The sequence below is a fragment of the Mustela erminea genome, chromosome 1, assembly GCF_009829155.1.
Source record: "Mustela erminea isolate mMusErm1 chromosome 1, mMusErm1.Pri, whole genome shotgun sequence".
Classification (NCBI taxonomy): Eukaryota; Metazoa; Chordata; class Mammalia; order Carnivora; family Mustelidae; genus Mustela; species Mustela erminea.
In genome coordinates this window covers 164621339-164640104 of record NC_045614.1, presented here as the reverse complement: position 1 = coordinate 164640104, position 18766 = coordinate 164621339, and the positions used below count along the sequence as shown (strand labels likewise).

Here is an 18766-nt window from a genome sequence, read left to right as displayed (position 1 = left end):
AAAACAATCAATTTTAAGAAATCCTTTACTGATCCTTTAAAGCAAAATCCAAACAAAATGAAAACTACGCACATGCAAAGAAATTATTTAGTAAGAAATTTTCAGAGTTGTTTTGAAATTCTCTTTCCTGTTTTTATCATCTTTACTGTTAGAAATTCCAGTTCAAAATGAAGGAGAATCAAAGATATGTTACTATAAGGATTATATTGCCAGTGACAATATATTTTGTGGTAGCTTAAAAAATATGTATATGTATATATACATACCTATATATCACATGTACTTATATTTAATGAAGGGTGGATGAAGATCTATTTGGGTTTTTTTTAGTTCAGTTTTAACTTACACATAGTTTTATGTGATTATTGATGTCCACTGTTAATAAATTTTGTAAAGATTATCTAGTAACAGGAGAAAATATATGAACATAAAATAATCTTACACTGTTGGTGGGGATGCAAGTTGGTGTAGCCACTTTGGAGAACAGTGTGGAGATTCCTCAAGAAATTAAAAATAGAGCTTCCCTATGACCCTGCAATTGCACTACTGGGTATATACCCCAAAGATACAGATGTCATGAAAAGAAGGGCCATCTATACCCCAATGTTTATAGCAGCAATGGCCACGGTCGCCAAACTGTGGAAAGAACCAAGATGCCCTTCAACGGACGAATGGATAAGGAAGATGTGGTCCATATACACTATGGAGTATTATGCCTCCATCAGAAAGGATGAATACCCAACTTTTGTAGCAACATGGACGGGACTGGAAGAGATTATGCTGAGTGAAATAAGTCAAGCAGAGAGAGTCAGTTATCATATGGTTTCACTTATTTGTGGAGCATAACAAATAACATGGAGGACATGGGGCAATGGAGAAGAGAAGGGAGTTGAGGGAAATTGGAAGGGGAGGTGAACCATGAGAGACTATGGAGACTGAAAAACAACCTGAGGGTTTGAAGGGTGGGAGGTTGGGGGAACCAGGTGGTGGGTATTGGGGAGGGCACGTATTGTAGGGAGCACTGGGTGTGGTGCAAAAACAATGAATACGTTACGCTGGAAAGAAATAAAAAATAATCATATTATTTAACTGCATGAGGTTATCACTGTAAAAAATGTTTCAGAGAAAATACAATATATACAGATGTACATAGGGATGTACACTTGAGCCAGCAGGGATTAGATTTAGAAAGTGAATTTCTAAATACAGAATTGGAAATACAAAAGTTAAAGGAGGTGAAAACTTTGACCTGAGTTTGGTTTAGAAGCTAAATCAATTTTGTGAAATGGATTGAGCGTCAAATATTTTAATAATTGGCTTAAATAATTGTAGTTATATAATTTATGACCACTAACTTAAAATATTATATTTATAATAAGAAAAATATTTAATAAGCATGAAGCTTATAGTATGTCCTATTAGAAATTTTTATTCATGCCATAATCTTGCTTCTGTATCAATTTGGTAATTAATATTAGATGATTTTGTGGTAACTTTTGACTACAGAACTGATCTTTAGTTTGAAATGTATGCCCTACTGACAGTGGTCATTCTTTTGAAGGGTTTGTCTAGTTACATTGTGGAAGATTTTTGTTTTTATAAACTTTTTGGAAAATTTCAAACCTACAGAAAAGTTGCAAGAATAATGCTTGAAATAAAACTTTCTTACATTTTTGGATATAATTTTCATATAATGAAATAAAGTATAAGATTGTTTGTTGGATATTGATGGGGTTGGAGGAATCTTAATTTAAGACTCAAACCCATGGAACACTCAGTGTGGTGCATAAACCATGAATTTTTGAGCACTGAAAAGAATAAAATTAAGTAAAATTAAAAAAAAAAAAGACTCAAACCCAGAAGGGGAGAGTAGGCAGGTAGTCCTACCATGTTGAGTCCTGGTTACTTTCCTGGGTAATTGCAGTCTGAAAGACCTGACTGATGGTTAGAGAGTCAACTCCTCCCAACCCCCAAGGCATTTTCAGTGACTTAAGCTTTACATGGCCTCCATAATAAGAAGCTGTCTTTTCTGATTTTCAGAGGTCAGCATCAATGGACTCATATTCCCAAAGTTTAAACATGGTATAGGAACTGTGGTATCTTGTTAAGATTTGAAGGAAGTCCATCATCCATGTGTTCCAGGTGCTTCTCCATTTCTGTTGCCCACGTGTTCCTCACACGTTGGGCAGGAACTATATATAGTCCAGCAGGACTTGACTGTATATAGCTATTGATTAGACATTAATGATGGCTTATTAAGTCCGTAAGAATGAATTCCTATAGACCCAAGATTACTATGACTTAGGTCTGACTGAATTATAAGTCAATCTGTTTTACTATTTTGTTTATAATTTAAATTATTACAGTTTTATTTTCAATATGCTGTGTGTTTAGTCACTAAAGCATCAGTCACATATGTAAAAAGTACTCTTAGATCTAGCTTTCATATCATTATGTAGAATAATCTATGTAATACTTTAAGCTTAGCATTTTTTATGCCTTTAAGTGGGTCAATTCAATGCAATCTGTGTATTTCTGTAGGGCAGCCATTTTTTGAGGCCTAATTCACATTTAAGCCTTAAATTGTAGATATTTCCCATTCCACTACCTGTTAAAAGTGGTATAATTATTCCTATTTTAGAATATTTATAACTTCCAAATGAATTTATATATTTATTTCTGTATATTAAGGCTTCTGTATATTAAAGCTTCCTGAATTTTGGTCTTAAATTCCCTGCTATATTTTAAGTCCTTGAAAGCAGAGGGAATGTCTTATTCTTTTTTTTTTAATTAAAAAAATTTTTAAAAAGATTTTACTTATTCATTTGAGAGAGAAGGACAGAGAGGCACATAAGCAGGGGAAGAGCCGAGGGAGAGGTGAAGCAGACTCCCCGCTGAACGAGCTGGGAGCCTGATGTGAGGCTTAATCCCAGGACGTGAGCCGAAGGCAGACACCTGACTATCTGAGCTACACAGGTGCCCGAGAATGTCTTATTCTTATTTGGATTTTCTATCACTTTGTCATAGTTACCTACATAGTATATACAGGCACTTTGTTAATGGAGCCCAAAGTGGGACTTTAAACTCATGAGCTTGAGATCAAGACCCAAGCTGAGATCAAGAGTTGGACACTTAGGGGCGCCTATGTGGCTCAGTGAGTTAAAGCCTCTGCCTCTGGCTCAGGTCATGATCCCAGGGTCCTGGGATTAAGCCCCGCATCAGGCTCTCTGTCCAGCAGGTAGCCTGCTTCCTCCTCTCTCTCTCTGCCTGCCTTTCTGCCTACTTGTGATAGCTCTCTGTCAAATAAATAGATAAAATCTTTAAAAAAAAATAGGATACTTTGCCAACTGACCCACCTAGGTGCCCTAGTCTTTGTTCTTTCTTTTAATGTTTTTTCTAGTCTTAATATTTAGAGTAATAAGAATATGTATAATGGTGTAATTTTTTAATAATTATTTTCTTCTAGGGTAAACAGGAAAAGGACACACCTGCTGATCTTGTCCCTGTTAACTTACTAGTAGAAGTGAAGAAATTACTGACTGCAATTAATACTCTACCAAAAGGTGTGGTCCCTCACATTAAGAAGTTCTTACAAGAAAATTTTTCCTTCCAAATCATGCAGGTAAGATTATAATTTGTTCTTTGGGGTAGAAGTACAGCTCTTTGTTTATGGCTGTCCAGAGAAAATACATTATGTTCCTTTACTCTCATACTACTACTATACTGACAGCTCTTCTGACACTAGAGATGTGGACTTATTCCCACATCAACTAGTTCTACACTAACTGGGTATCCAACAAGTCAACTAAATTCTGATACTATCTGCCTAGAGTTAGTATCAGATCCCACAAGTCAAGGGCTCAGTTCCACAAATCTGCTCTGACTTCAGGCACCAGTCACAAGTCCTGGGTTGTCCCTGGTACTTCTGACCTACTGGCTATGGATTGGAGTTCCCATGACCCCTTCCTGGGTTCAATAATTTGCTAGTATAGCTCACAGAACTCCAGGAAACACTTAATTGATATTTACCAATTTATTACATAATAAAGGCTATGATAAAGGATTTTAAAAACAGCCAAATGAAGAGATACATAGGGCAAGGTCTGGAAGGGTCGCAAGTATTGGAGCATCTGTCTCTGTGGAGTTGGGGTGTGCCACTCCCCTGGCATGTGGATGTGTTCACTAAATTGGAAGTTCTCTGAACCCCATACTTGAAGGATTTTTATGGAGGCTTCCTCATATAAGCATGATCAATTATTAATCCAAATGCCCAGCCCCTCCCCATCTGGGAGTGGGGATAGTGCTAAAAGCTCCAAGCTTCTAATCATGGCTTGTTGTTTCTGTTGACCAGCCCCTATCCAGGGGCCAACTGAGAGTTACCTCATTAGAACAAAAGATACTCAAGAAATTCCAGGAGTTTTAGGAACTCTGTGTCAGGAACCAGGATCAAAGACCAAATATAACCAGGAACTAGGAACAGATATCAATGTATCTGTTTTTATTATTTCACAGTGACTTTTTCCCTCTTTTCCTCCCTCCCTCCCTTTCTTCCCACAATAGTGTAGCTAAAGTCTTGAAATCTCCATCTTTTTGTGAAGGTCTCTGGTGTCAGCTTTGACTGTAGACTTTTATTAAATAGAGTTAGTTGGTGCTGGTCTTTCAAGAATAATGGTGGGAAAGTGGGTTAATAGCTAGTAAGCCATCACTGACTATAAGGTCTAGTGTTTATTCTTATTCTACTAATAACCGATAGCATGTCACACTGGGACAGGGAATTGCTTTTGGTTTTTCTAATTTGTAAAATGTTGACAAATTTTTTAAAAACATAAGATAAAAACAATGTCCAAAATTTTTTTATTTATGAGTAAAATAAATACTCTAAAAAAATACGGTAGAGTTCTATCTTGGAAGTAGTATTTTAAAATAATTTTTGAAACTTTCAGCACAAGATGGGTATCAGTTCTTAAATGAATGGAGTTTTTCAAAGTTACAGAAAATGTTCTACTCATTTCTTTGTAGCCTTTAATTGGGGACAAAACACCATAGGATATGATTTAAAATTCAAACAAACTCTAAAAATATCCAAAGACTTCACATACAATTAATAACCTTAACTGAGATAATTGAGCAGTATGAATTCTGGTTTGAGACTGTGGAGTAATGCCACTGTTTCCCTTCTTTATCTTTTGGAAACTACCCAGAAACAACAAGAAATGGAAATCAGTAGCCTTTCTATATGGGAACAATAGCCAATTAGAAGGTAAAAATGAAAGAAGAATATTAGCAACCAAAAAAGTAAAATACAAGCGGGCGTTGGTGGTATAGTGGTGAGCATAGCTACCTTCCAAAAAAGTAAAATACCTAGGAAAACACACAAGAAATATACAAGATATAGACTAGTAATTCTCATAGTTTCCCTAGGCCACCTACATGAGACTATCTGAACTCCATACTAGTCTTAAGGAAACAATATCTCTGGAGGTAGGTGTGGGAATCTGCATTTTAGCAAGTATCTACATGCTGATTTTCTTCACATTAAGTTTCAAAATCAATACTTTTGATTTTCAAAAAAAAAAAAAAATAGAAAGCAATACACATGGGAAGACATGGTGTGATAAAGTTGTCAGTTTTCCCTAAATTAAAATTTATAAATATCACATATCAAAAAGTGACAGGAGGGTATTTTTTGGTTGTAATTACTGAAAGCTAATCCTGAAGTTTAGATGGGAAATGAAAGGAAGAAAGAGAAGTGTAGGGGAGAAGGGCTGGGAATTTGCCCACTCAGATATTAAAACTTACTGTGAAGCTCTTATAACTACAAGATTGTATTACTTGCTCTTGACTCTATGGACATCTAGAAAATAGAGAAATTTCAGAAGTTGACCAAATGCATACAGAACTGTTAGTATATGATGACAAAATTGATATACTAAAGGGACTTGGACAAATTAACAATCCCAGTAGGAGATTTTAACATGATCCCATAAGTGACACAACATTGTCATAAAATTAGCGGAACCATAGCAAAGTTGATATAATTCACATACACACACATAACAAATACAGAACACTACAACCAACAGTGGCAGAAGATAGATTCTTTTTAAGTGCACACCGAACATTTACAAAAATTTACTATGTGCTAGTCACAAAGCAGGTATCATCAAATTTCAAAGAATCATAACATATAGAACATGTTCTCTAACCACTGATGAATTTAGAAATCAATACAGAAAGATAATAAATCATTGTTTGTAAGATAGACCTCTAGGTATACCTATGGGTAAGAAAAGAAATCACAATGGAAATTAGGTAAATTTTTCAACTGAATAAAAAATACATATCAAAGTCTGTGTTATTAGTAAAATATGTGCTTCAAAAAATATTTATAGCTTGAAATCCAAATATTATAAAAAGCAAATTTGAATATCAATCATCTAAGCATAAAGTTCAGGAAATTAATGGAAGAACAAATTAGAAACAAAGTCAAAAGAAGGAAGTAATAAAGATATCTAAGTCCATTGAAACAGAATAAGAAAATAGGGAAAGTCAATAAAGCCAAAACTTTTTAAGGATCAGTAAAATTGAGAAATTCCTGGTAAGAATCTTCAAAAAGGCAAAAATAACCCAAATCATGAGCGAAGATGAAAATATCAAAACGAATTCCATAGTCATCTAAAGGATGATAGAGAATTCTGCTACTTGCAGTGGCTGCCTGAGTTGGTTTAGAGCAACCCTCCTTAACTGGACAAAGTCTTTGCTTAGTAATGTGCTTTTCTGGCAGATTACTTAATTCATCTGGGGATTGAAATGGTTCTAAGCTTCTGTTCTGTGACAAAGGGTCTATTTATGGCTTACCTTTTATGGTAGGTACTGTCAGTGCCCTGCACATAATCCTTAGCCCCTTGGCCTCTTATTTCAGTATGCTCTGGACAATTTCCAATATTCAGTGTCTTTATCTCCATGCCTTAAGGCTTCCCCTGGATCTACAGAAGGCTGTACTTCTCATGGTAGTTCAGAAGTCCCAAGGAATTAATACTCTTATATCACCACTCAAGCCTTGGGAGTTCTGTAAATATCCCAGTTTTCTCTCCCTTGAGTTGAATAACACTGTGTTTTTCACTGTTATACTGAGTTTCTCTGTTGTCTTAACCCCAGCTGTCCATTGTGAATAACTAAATAACACATCCTTTGGGGCACCTAGATTACTCAGTCAGTTAAGTGTCTGTCACTTGATCTCTGCTCAGGTCATGATCTCAGGGTTGTGAAATTGAGCCCTGTATCAGGCTCCACAATGGCTTAGAGCCTGCTTTAGATTCTCTTTCTCCCTCTCCCGTCACCTCCCTCTCTTTAAAAAGAAAGAAAGAAACAAACAAAAACCATACCCATTAATTTACAATTAATTTAAAGCCTGCTTTCCCTTCCCTGTATCACATCTGTATTTCCCTACCATTGTTCTCTCCACCTCCCAAATAAACTATTGCATTCAAGCTGGAACCAAAACTGACACTCTTACTTTAGGAGTATATTTCCTCAAGGTCCTGACCAAAGGATGTAGTGTTTTCCAAGGTCCCTCATCCTCGATAGGTAGTGCATTCTGTTTTTCCCCCAACTTTGTAAGTTGACTAAAAACTGCCTAGCATCTCAGCCTCACAGCCACAACTGAAAATGGCAGTTACCTTAAGGAAAACAGTGACTCCAAGAGTCAGTCTTGTGTCTCTAGGCTTTCCTTCTCTCTGAATGTTGACCCCAGAGATTTACAGTGCCTTTGTAGCTTTCTGTTGCTTTCAAAAAATGGTTTTTATATTTTGCCCAGCTTTTCTAGTTCTAAGTAGATGGACCTTCAGTGTTAGATTTTATATGCTTACTCAAATCCAAGAGATATTGTTGAGTAACTGGTTGGATAAATGAGTCTGGAATTTAAGTGATAGTTCTGAGCTGGAAAACAAATTTGGAAACTGTCCATATGTAGACATTTTAAAAACATGACAGTGGATTACTTCAGGAAATATATGTGTTGATGGAGAAGAGGTTCAGTAAATGAGTGCTGGGAGAAAAAATACCTAGCTATTTAGGAGAAAAATAAAAAAAATATTGTGTATTAGAAACCATTTTAAGAAAGTATAGGTTAGGGTTACCTGGGTGGCTCAGTGGGTTAAAGCCTCTGTCTTTGGCTTGGGTCATGATCCCAGGGTTCTGGGATCAAGTCCCGCATTGGGCTCTCTGCCCAGTGGGGAACCTTCCTCCTCTCTCTCTTCCTGCCTCTCTGCCTACTTGTGATCTCTGTCTGTCAAATAAATAAATAAAATCTTAAAAAAAAAAAGTATAGGTTAAACTTTTCACACAGATAATACATCTTTAAACACATAGTGGAATTTAAGGGAAGCACTTGTAGGTACAAGGTATTGAGAAATGAACACAAAGATAAGACATAGTCCTCCTTTTCATTTCATCCATATAATGTAACAAAGTATGGTATAAAATAAACCCTGTATTAGTTTGGTTCCAATCAGATTATAGTTTAAGATACCTTGACCTAGTGTTGGAATTAAGCCAGCATTCTTGCAGGGTCAGGGCCAGAAAGATTTTAGCATGCTTAGAGAATAGAAGGTATGATAATGAACTGGGATAACCACTTTGCTCTGAAGTAGGAGTGGATGTGGCCAATTCTTGGCAGACATAAGAATGCTTTTTAAGTGTTTTGAGGAAATAGTTAACAAAGATTTGTCAGACTACTTAAAAACAAATAAATGAGAGAACATTTGTATCTGGGTGGTGTAGATTTCTTTTCTTTTCTTTCTTTCTTTCTTTCTTTCTTTCTTTCTTTCTTTCTTTCTTTCTTTCTTTCTTTATTTCTGAGAGAGAGAAAGTGGGGAGAGGGAAAGGAAGAGATAGAGAAGCAGACTCCCCACTGAGTAGGGAGCATGATTTAGAGCTGGATCCCACAACCATGAGAGATCATGACTTGAGCTGAACTCAAAAGTCAGATGCTCAACTGACAGAGCACCCAGGTGCCCCAGTGGTGTGGATTTTTAAAAAATCATTTCCAGATTTTCTACAACTAGCATGTATTACTTGTATAATAAAAATGTATGTAGATATTTGCTTTAACTTATAGAAAATTTTGACCAATTATTTCCACAGAGAGAAGTTGCAACTAACAGCCAGAACGGGGAGGAAATTGTTCCTGTTTTGACTTTACGTTTCTTGATAACACAACTGGAAGCAGCTCTTAGGAACATTCAGGCTACTAATTATACTGTAAGTGTTTTCTTTTGAAAGTTTGAAATAATGGACTTGGATAACATTTTCCAATGAGAGGGTAGCTAGTACAATTTGTATTTTCCTTTTACCTCTTGAGAAAAGGTATGCATAAACTGATTACCTTCCTATTCCTTGTACTTCAATACTGCATCTCTGTAATGAGCCTAATCTAAGAGTCCCCTTCCCTACCATAAAATTGTTTATCTAAAATGAAGAAAAACTTGAACTAGTAAACACGGGCTTTCTTATTAGAAATGGAGAGATATGAACTTCAGAAATTACTCCTTCCTTTCTTCCTAGTTATTAATCAACTACTGATATTTCTATATTTGTAAAAATTGGAACTTCTGTCATCTGCTAATGAGTGGTTATGCAAGATAAAATTGACAAGATATATTTATATGTTCAGTATCAAAGGACACTTTAGAAATAAATAGAAAATCTGAGGAAAAATAAACCTGGCATCAAAAATCAGAACCAATAGTACAGGACAGTACAAGGAAAAAAATCAGTTCTTTGAATACTTTGGGTTCATAACATAAACTAAATTTCACACACATGTAGAAGATGGATTAGAGTTATCTTCAAGAAAGGGCTACCTGGGTACAACTAAGGTAGCCAAAGACACCAAATCTCTGAGATTTACAAGAAAGTGGAGAAATCATTTTAGTTTAGTATTCTCGGGATGAGGGTTCTAAGTGGTGATGTATATCACCCTAAAGGAGCTCTACATGGAGCCAAAATAGGTAGCAAAAGGGAGTTTGCATTAACAAGTATTCCCCAGAATTTCTGGGATGCTAAAGATCTGCTCTTTCTCCACTGACCAGGTTGCCAAGCAATAAAATAAATGAGTATAAAATCAACATTAACAGATGCTGATTGCTTAGCCTACTGTACTTAGACATTACTTCAAAGATGAGTCTTACATAAAGAAATGGAGGAGATCCTTCTCTTGGTAGCATTGTTGAACAGAATTGGAATTGTCATGATCAGAGCAGCCTACTGTTGTATCCAGATGGCTCTCCCTGTTCCTTAAGGCTACTGAGGATAGGTGGAGCAACATTGTTCTAAGAGGTGGCATGAGGGAGGAGGGCAGTTGCCAGTATCTCAATATCCATTTAGTTCCAATACTTGGAATGATCCCTACTATTCGGGGAGCAGGTAGGGAGGAAAGGCCAGAGCATATTGGTTAGCAATGTAATGCTTATATCTCTAAATTCCTGAGTTCTTTACCTTGTATTTGTAATTGTAGCATTACCACAATTCCACATTTTATCCTGTTTTCAAAGTGTTCTGTTTAGAGTTGTATGAGCCAAAGGCTCAAGTCATATTATTTATGAAGCCAGTTTTTTTTTAAGTTACAAAATAATAGCTTGCACTTAATGTTTGCTATATGAGAGATACTTTTTGTAAAGATTAGCTCATTTACTCTTCTCAAGCACCCCACTTCATTATTCCTATTTTATAGATTTAGAACTGAAGCATAGAGGTTAAATAACTTTCTTAATTCATTAGGTGGTAAGTAGTGGAATCAGTATATAAGCCCATGTAATCTTGGCTTTAGTGTCTATTCTGTGAACTGCATTTTACCACCTCTGCAAAGATGGGAATCTTAAGATAGAAACCAGTTAGATGTTACACAGGTTCATTGAAAGCAAGCACACATATCTATTTCCACTGAGATCAGTTTGAAGCCAAATTTCTAACTCAAAGCAGTTACTTCATAAATATGTACCGTTGGCCATGAGAAGTATTCTGGGTAAGAGAACACAGATCACTAAAAAATAAGACATATCCTGTAGATGCTTATCGTACCTCTGTACCTGAAAAAAATCTTGTTTATAGTATGGAACAGTCTCATTGTAAAAAGTTAATGTGACAAAAGATATGGTTATGATTTTCAGTTAGTAGAATGCTTATGAACAGAATGTATAATATTTTTCTCCATGGACAATTTTTAAACTTTTTATTTGAGGTTATTTTAGATGCACAGAAATTGCAAAAATAAAGCTGTATAATACAAAAGTGCAGAGAGATCTTGGCATACCCTCACTCAGTTTCCCTCAATAGTTATTTGTTACATAACAATTTATGTTATCAAAACCAGGAAGTTGGCATTCCTACAGTGAGTGTTATAGCTGAAGCCTCCAAGACCTACTCCCATGTTCAGAAGGACTCATGGGACTCAGAATATAGTTGTACTTATTACTACATCTGTCTGGAGATCTTAGCCATTTGTAGCATGTAGGAGTAGGAGGGGGAAAGAGACAGTAAATCCTGATGGCTTTCATTTTCTTTTATTAAACTGTAAAATTTTATTTCGAGATTATTGACTATCCTTTCTCTTTAGGGTCAAATTGTCAAATATATCTAAAATTTATTTGCTATTATTCTTACTAGATGGTTAAAAATATAATGATGATAATTTTTACTATTTTTTAATAATTGCTGGGTAGGTCTAGGATATTTATTTTTTAAAATTCAATTAATTAACATATAGTATATTATTAGTTTCACAGGTAGAGGTCAGTGATTAATCAGTTGCATATAACACCCAGTGCTTATTACATCAAATGCCTTCCTTAATGACCATCACCCAGTTACACCATCACCCCACCTACCTACCCGCCTCCAACAACCCTTAGTCTGTTTCCTATAGTTAAGAGTCTCTTATGGTTTGTCTCCCTCTCTGATTTTGTCTTTTCTTTTTCCCTCCCTTCCCCTATCATCCTCTGTCTTGTTTCTTAAATTCCACATATGAGTGAAATCATATGATTATTATCTTTCTCTGATTGACTTATTTCACTTAGCATAAGACCTTCTAGTTACATCCACGTTGTTGTAAATGGTGAGTTTTTTTTTTTTGATAGGCCTAGGATATTTAATTAAATTTGGTATACTGAAAATTAACTTAGTGTAAATAACCAATTAATTCTTTTTTCTTTTAGGCACATCAGATTAATGTTGGTTATTATTTGACATTACTGTTTTTGTATGGAGTGGCACTTACTGAAAGAGGAAAGAAAGAGGTATGTAGCATGTATTATTTGCCCATTGTAAATCTTCTCACACTCACTGACTACTTTTTGTCAAAAGGTTGATTTTAGAAATTCTCTAAATGTTCATTTTGAAACATTGGCTATAGAAAATGTTCTTTTGTAAATAAGTATTTTAATCATTGAGTATATTATCTGTGTGATCACAAACAGATGCTAGGATTAGAGATGTGAATAAACGACTACTTGACTGTATCAATATGAAAGCTGCTCTGACTTCTCCAGTTTGGAAAATAATTATTGTAAAAAGAACAAATGCTTTTATATCAGCCAAATCTAGTTTTATGTTCCTACAGGATTACACAGAAGCAGAGAATAAATTTCTAGTGATGAAGATGGTGATCCAAGAGAATGAAATATGTGAGAACTTTATGTGTTTAGTTTATTTTGGACGTGGTTTGCTTCGATGTGCTCAGAAGAGGTAAGGATTTTAATAAATGGACAGATCTTGCCTTTCACCTTTTAGCATTGTGAAATGGGATAGTTTTTGTAGTATACCAGGTATCATGACATTTGTGCTCTACTGGTTCTTCTTCACCTGTTCCTGTAGATAATAATTTCTTTAATGCTTTTGAGGATATTAAATATCAAACTTAACAGGTCATGGCAATAAAAGACAGTGTAGCAAAGACATGAGGAACATAGGCCTTGCAGTCTGACGGACCTGGGTTTAAATACATTTTTTGCCATGTACCCAATCTGTGACCCTGAGAAATGTTATGTTACTCAGCCTTATCTTTTCCTATCTGTAAAATGGAACCAATAATAGTCCCTACCTGCAACAAGGATGTTGTAGATGATTAAATAAGCTCTCAGAACACAGGTTTAATAAACAAATGATGGTTATAGTTATTAATACGATCACCAGTGGGAATAGATGTTTAAGGTATAAATGAGTTTCTAAAGCACTGAAAGGGTCCAGAGTCTGGGTTTGGGAAATATTGGGGATCACACAGTTAGTGAAATTGTGTGGGGGAACCTCTTTGGACTATTTACTTCCTATATGGAGGTCCTTAGCCATTATAGCATAATTTATTAATTTTATTTGCTCAGAATTTGGCATGTTCTGAAGACTGTGTGTGCTGAGTGTTGGGGATATGATAGTTTGCAAAATAGATCGTTCCTGTCTTCATGTAACTGACCGTATAGTGAGGGTTATAGACCTTAATCAAATAATCAGCTATACAAATAATCAATTATGAAATATGATAAAGAGCTATGAAGAAAAATGCAGTGAAAAACTAAGTAGCCTTCACTAGACACCCAGTCCAGTTCTGGGAATCAGAAGTCTTCCTGAGGAAATAATGTTTGGCTGAGACTTGAAAGATGAAATTGGCAGCTGTGCCAATCCTTATGCAGGATTACTGCTGGCCCCAACCATGGGATTCCCAAAAGAGTCACCTCTGTGGGAGTTACCTGATTCTTTTGTAAGATTTTATCTTCAATCCTCTGGCATGCTTATTTTTTACTAAGGTACCCAGAAGACTTCCTGCTTCCCATTTAGTAGCATGATGCCATCAATATAAATGGGCTTTTGTGATGTTTTACAGAATTTTAGGATGGTCAGAATCTCTTTAGTCTATACTGTAGAGAGAATTCACATAGCTGTGAGACAGGACAAAGAATGTATTCTGCTGTCCTTCCCTCAGATGTGTGAACTACTCTTTAGTCTCTTGACCATTGGGCATTGGAGAGAATCTGTTTTCCATTATCATTGATAAGAGAAAGCCCAGTCACAGGACAGCATCATTTACTTTCATCCCTGGCCTAGAGGACAGTCACCACTGAGCTGCTCAAAGACGCTGGTGCCTTTCTCACTGTGTCCTCTGGACTGTCCTCTGGACCTTTCCAGGGAACCTTGTGTAGTGGTGGCTTCTTTGGTCTTGTGTAGGAAGTCCATTCTAACATCCTTAGCTCCCTAGGCTTTTTCAGTACCCTGCCAAAAAATTTCCAGCATCTCCACCTCAATTAGTATAGGCCATTGTTGGATCCACGCTTGAAGTAGCCTTCTCAGCAGCATGTTGGCTCAGGTGGCTCAGGTGTCCTTGTTAGGAAAGTCAATCTTGAACTGTGGAGGAGTCATCCCAAATCAGCATACACTTCCCTATCCAGCTGTGTCTCTGTGTTTGTTCGGCACTCTAAAGATCCACTCCCACATATGTTTCTGTACACACTAGTACACACTAGGCAAATTCCGCAGTTCTTATGGTGAATCAGCTTTTCGTTTAGGGGCGGGGACTCTAGTTTCCCACTTGGACTCTGCTTATACCCAGTTCCAGAGTTATTGGTCCATGAGCAACAAGCCGAGATAGGAGAGGACCTTGAGAAGGGAGGGCATCATCTTTTGATATATGCACCTTAGATGATATTTTGGCTTGGTCAGAAAATGGATTCTGCACTCCTCTAGCAAGAAAGAGGTCATTATCAGCCAGAGGAGTTCAGGACACTTTAGGGGTTTCATTTAAATGTCCCCATTTCAGATCTTAGGATCTACTTGTTCCCTGTCAAAGCCCTCATTTTAGCATAACAGTCCTGCTGAGGCAGTGTGTTTAGTCTTTTCTGCTGTTCTACCCTTGTGATTAAATACAGGGCCCCATTTCCAGCACAGTATGCCCTTATAAGGTTAGACTTGGTAAAGGTTTTTTTTAAATATTACCATAGAGACCTTTTAACTTTCACAGAGTGTCCTGAGTTGGTAATAGTCCTGTCAAGGAGGTGCATTTGGTCTCTTTTGCAGTTTGTTTCACCTTGTGATTAAATTTGGCCTGATTTTCAGTACAGATTATTGTTATGGATGTAGGAGATTAGAGCCTTTTTAAATGCTGCCATAGAGTCCTCTGTCTTTCACAGTGTGCCCTGAGTCAACAGTTGGCTGACCTGTGCCTGTCATTCTCTTTCTTCAAGGCTTCCAAGACAGTAGACAAAAGCCAACCAACTCTACAATCCCTTTAATTACCATGGCCCCTATTCTGTTCAAGCTTGAGCTACTACATAATCTATTGCCTCCCCTTCCACCTGTATTTCATCCCAATCTACCACAGGTGAGAGTCCTAGCATTTGTATTTCTATAGCATGCCAGAGGTTTTCACCACCCTACTTACCACAAAAAAAAAAAAAAAAAGGGTTGCTTATTGTCTCATTGGTAAACTATCTAGTTACAGAGTCCCATTCAAACTGACCTTATTTTAAAATGCCTTGCAGATATAATGGAGGACTGCTAGAATTTCATAAAAGTTTACAAGAAATAGGAGATACAAATGATCATTGGTTTGACATAGATCCTACAGAAGATGAAGATTTACCTACAACTTTTAAAGTAAGAAATTACTTAAGAACATTTCACCTGTAACTAATCAGAATCATTTTTGATGAAGTGTGGCCTATGCTAACTTTGTCATATCCACTTTTTTTTTTTTAAGATTTTATTTATTTATTTGAGAGAGAGGAAGAGCATTAGAGGGGAGAGGTCAGAGGGAGAAGCAGACTCCCTGCTGAGCTGGGAGCCTGATGTGGGATGCGATCCTGGGATTCCAGGATCATGACCTGAGCTGAAGGCAGTTGCTTAACTAACTGAGCTACCCAGGTGCCTCTAACTTTGTCATATTCTATAGCAAGCACATTCTTTTGTTGGAAATTAGCTTTTTGTATAAGAAACAACATTGATTCCATTACCTAGTGCAGAATGTAAGATTCAGCACATAGAGAGAAGTGAGGTGGCTGGGTTAGTAAATAACAAGATTTGTTAGTATTAAAAACAAGATTAAATGCTATACTAGTCCAGTACTTCACATAGCTGGAGCTAAGTGTAATAGTTAATTCTTTTTTTTTCTAATCATATTTACCATTATTTTGTTCTTGATTTAAATTTAAAAAATACTAAGAAAATTTGAAAAGCTTATTTCAGAAAACTTGAAAGATATAAAAGTGCTCAAAGATAAAATTCATCCATATTTCTTCAAATGGAGAAACTATTTTCATTTATGTCTTTCTAGAAACACATGTATAAACACTTGAACCCTTAATTTTTAGTAAATTGGAATGATGTTATACACATTGATATGTAGTTTAGAAATATATACTGTGAATTTCCCAGTAGTTAGATTATTCTACAGTATGATTTTTTTTTTCATGGTCCATCGTATAACTGCTTTAATTTGTGTAACCAGTTTCTTGCTATTGAAAATTTAGTTTATTGTAAACATTCCAGTTTTTCATTATTATGTAAAGTGATCTTTGTGCATTTCTCACATAATTCCTATAGGACAAATTTCTAAAGGTGGAATTGTGAATCAAGTCCAAAGTTGTTGATATTTATCTTCATATTTCTTTTCAAAGTTTGTATTCTTTTTTTTTTTTTTTTTTTTTCTTTAGAGGGAGTGAGGGGCAGACGCATGTGTGCATGTGCGATTTGGAGAGGGAGAGAATCTCAAGCAGGCTTCTCACTGAGCAAGGAGCCAGCCCCTTGTGGGGCTCAATCTCATAACCTTGAGATCATGACCAAACCCAAAATCAAGAGTAAGATGCTTCAACTGACTGAGCCAACTGGGCACCCCACCAGTTTTTATTCTTAAGACGAAGTATGAAAGTTTCCATTTCCCTTGTCTTCTTGGTATTCTTAATTTTGAGTTAATTTTTACTCCTCTTCTAAGCCATATTGTAGTAACTTTTTAATTTGTTTAGTGGGTTTCTCTTGGTTAGTGTTTGAATAACCTGTCTGCAGACTTTTACTTTAAGCTTTTCTGGGTCCTTATATTTTGACTGAGTTGAAAGCCAGATCCATTCCTCAAAGTGGATATTTTGAAAAACTATGAAATTCAATTTTCTTAGAAGCTATAGCAGCTCAAATTGTACAAACCTAATAAAACAGTTTCAAAACATATGTGACACTAGAAGGAGAGATAGAAAACTCTTCAATCACAGAGTACTATTTTACTATAGCTCTCTCAGTAATCAGTAGAATAAGCAGACAGTTTTTGACATTTGTCAGGAAAATCACACTTCAAACCTAAGACTTAAAACCTAAGACTTAAAAGTGATTTTATATATTTTAACATTAAACTTTTGAGCTTGCGTGAAGCAGTCCCTACTTGGTCTTAGTTTTCTCTTTTTCCTCCTCCTTTTAAAATATTTTTCTTTGTTATCCAGACATTTTTAGTGAAGTTTTTCAAGGAAAATAATATACATATACAGTGTGTAAAATAATATTAAAAGACTCGAAATTAACAGTCTGTGGTCCATCATCTCTAATTGTAGTTCCTAACTAGAGGCACCTTCTTCCAGCTCTCTAGGCGTACTTCTTTGATATATCTATATCTTTTGAAAAGATCTGTTGCTTTTTTATCATATTTCTCCATTGTAGATAATATCTTTTGACTTCCCTCTATGGTAGATGGGGAGGGTTTATTAAACTCTCTTATATATCCCCTTTACACATACACTTTTCTTTCCCCATTCTACCAGTAGTTATACATCTTTATTTAATCTATTTTAGGGTTTTCCTTTATTCCTTGGATTATCCTTCTATGTAGAATACTCTGTTTCTTGGATCTCACGTTTTCCTCTTTTTAGGTTTACTCCCTTGTTTTGGTGTTACAAGTCATGCAGCAGCTTCTTAGAGAAGGGTGAGTCTGGGAAGTAAATTTTTTGAGACCTTTCAAGTCTTCAAAATAATTTATTTTTTCAATACTTTATATCTTGCCTGGGCATAGAATTGTAGGTTGCAAATTATTTTCCAAGTGTTTCTATTATTTCCTTGCTTCCAATATTACTTTGAGAAATCTAATCATCTGATTCTCGATCTTTTGCTTATAACTTGTTTTAATTTTTTTCCTTCTGGGAGTTCTTAGGATATTCTGTGCTCCCTATTCTGAGCTTATATTTTGAAAATGTTCTGGGACATTTAAAAAGTTTATTAGATGATTTTTTTCATTTTATTTATGGAATGTTTGTTAGATACTTGATATCTTGGACTAAATCTATGATTTTCTTATTTTTTACCCTATTTGTTACATTTTATCTTTTTGTTTTACTTTCTAGAGGAGATTTTCCTTAACTTTAGCTTTCTGCATAGGGCAGATACTCAGCCAGTGCACACTAGTGCTATCATGTTAGTTGTTATAATGTTAATATAATATTTATGTAGTGTTTCAAAAATAGTTGCTGCCAGGGGTTTCTTGGGCATCCAGCCACCATTCCAGCTGCTTTGGACTTTACACCAGCCTTCCCTCCCTATGCTGCTTTAAAATCCAATAAAGATTTAATGTCTAGTAGGGTAGAATGCTTCAGTGATCCTGGCTGTAGGCCAGCATGTTCTTAATCTGTAATGATTGGTGCCTGGCACCCCACCCAAAGTCTTGCTTCACAGACATTGTGATTAGATTTTTTTTTTTTTTTAGGGTATTTAGATGACTGACCTATACCCATTTATACTTAGTGAGTTCTACCAA

At 35.8% G+C, this 18766-nt stretch overlaps 1 protein-coding gene across 12 annotated transcripts in view; it reads left to right on the top strand.

Annotated features, from left to right (window-relative positions):
- The window catches only part of DZIP3 (DAZ interacting zinc finger protein 3), a 109821-nt gene that overhangs the window by 27719 nt on the left and 63336 nt on the right, over positions 1-18766 (top strand). For 11 of the 12 annotated variants that reach the window (XM_032349794.1, XM_032349770.1, XM_032349787.1 and 8 more), the window contains 5 exons: positions 3467-3622; positions 9145-9261; positions 12213-12293; positions 12617-12741; positions 15522-15636. In XM_032349794.1, coding sequence (XP_032205685.1) covers positions 3467-3622; positions 9145-9261; positions 12213-12293; positions 12617-12741; positions 15522-15636 — 594 coding nt within the window. Of the gene's footprint in view, positions 1-3466; positions 3623-9144; positions 9262-12212; positions 12294-12616; positions 12742-15521; positions 15637-18766 lie in introns of those variants that run through there. The other variant, XM_032349821.1, reaches the window with a different exon arrangement.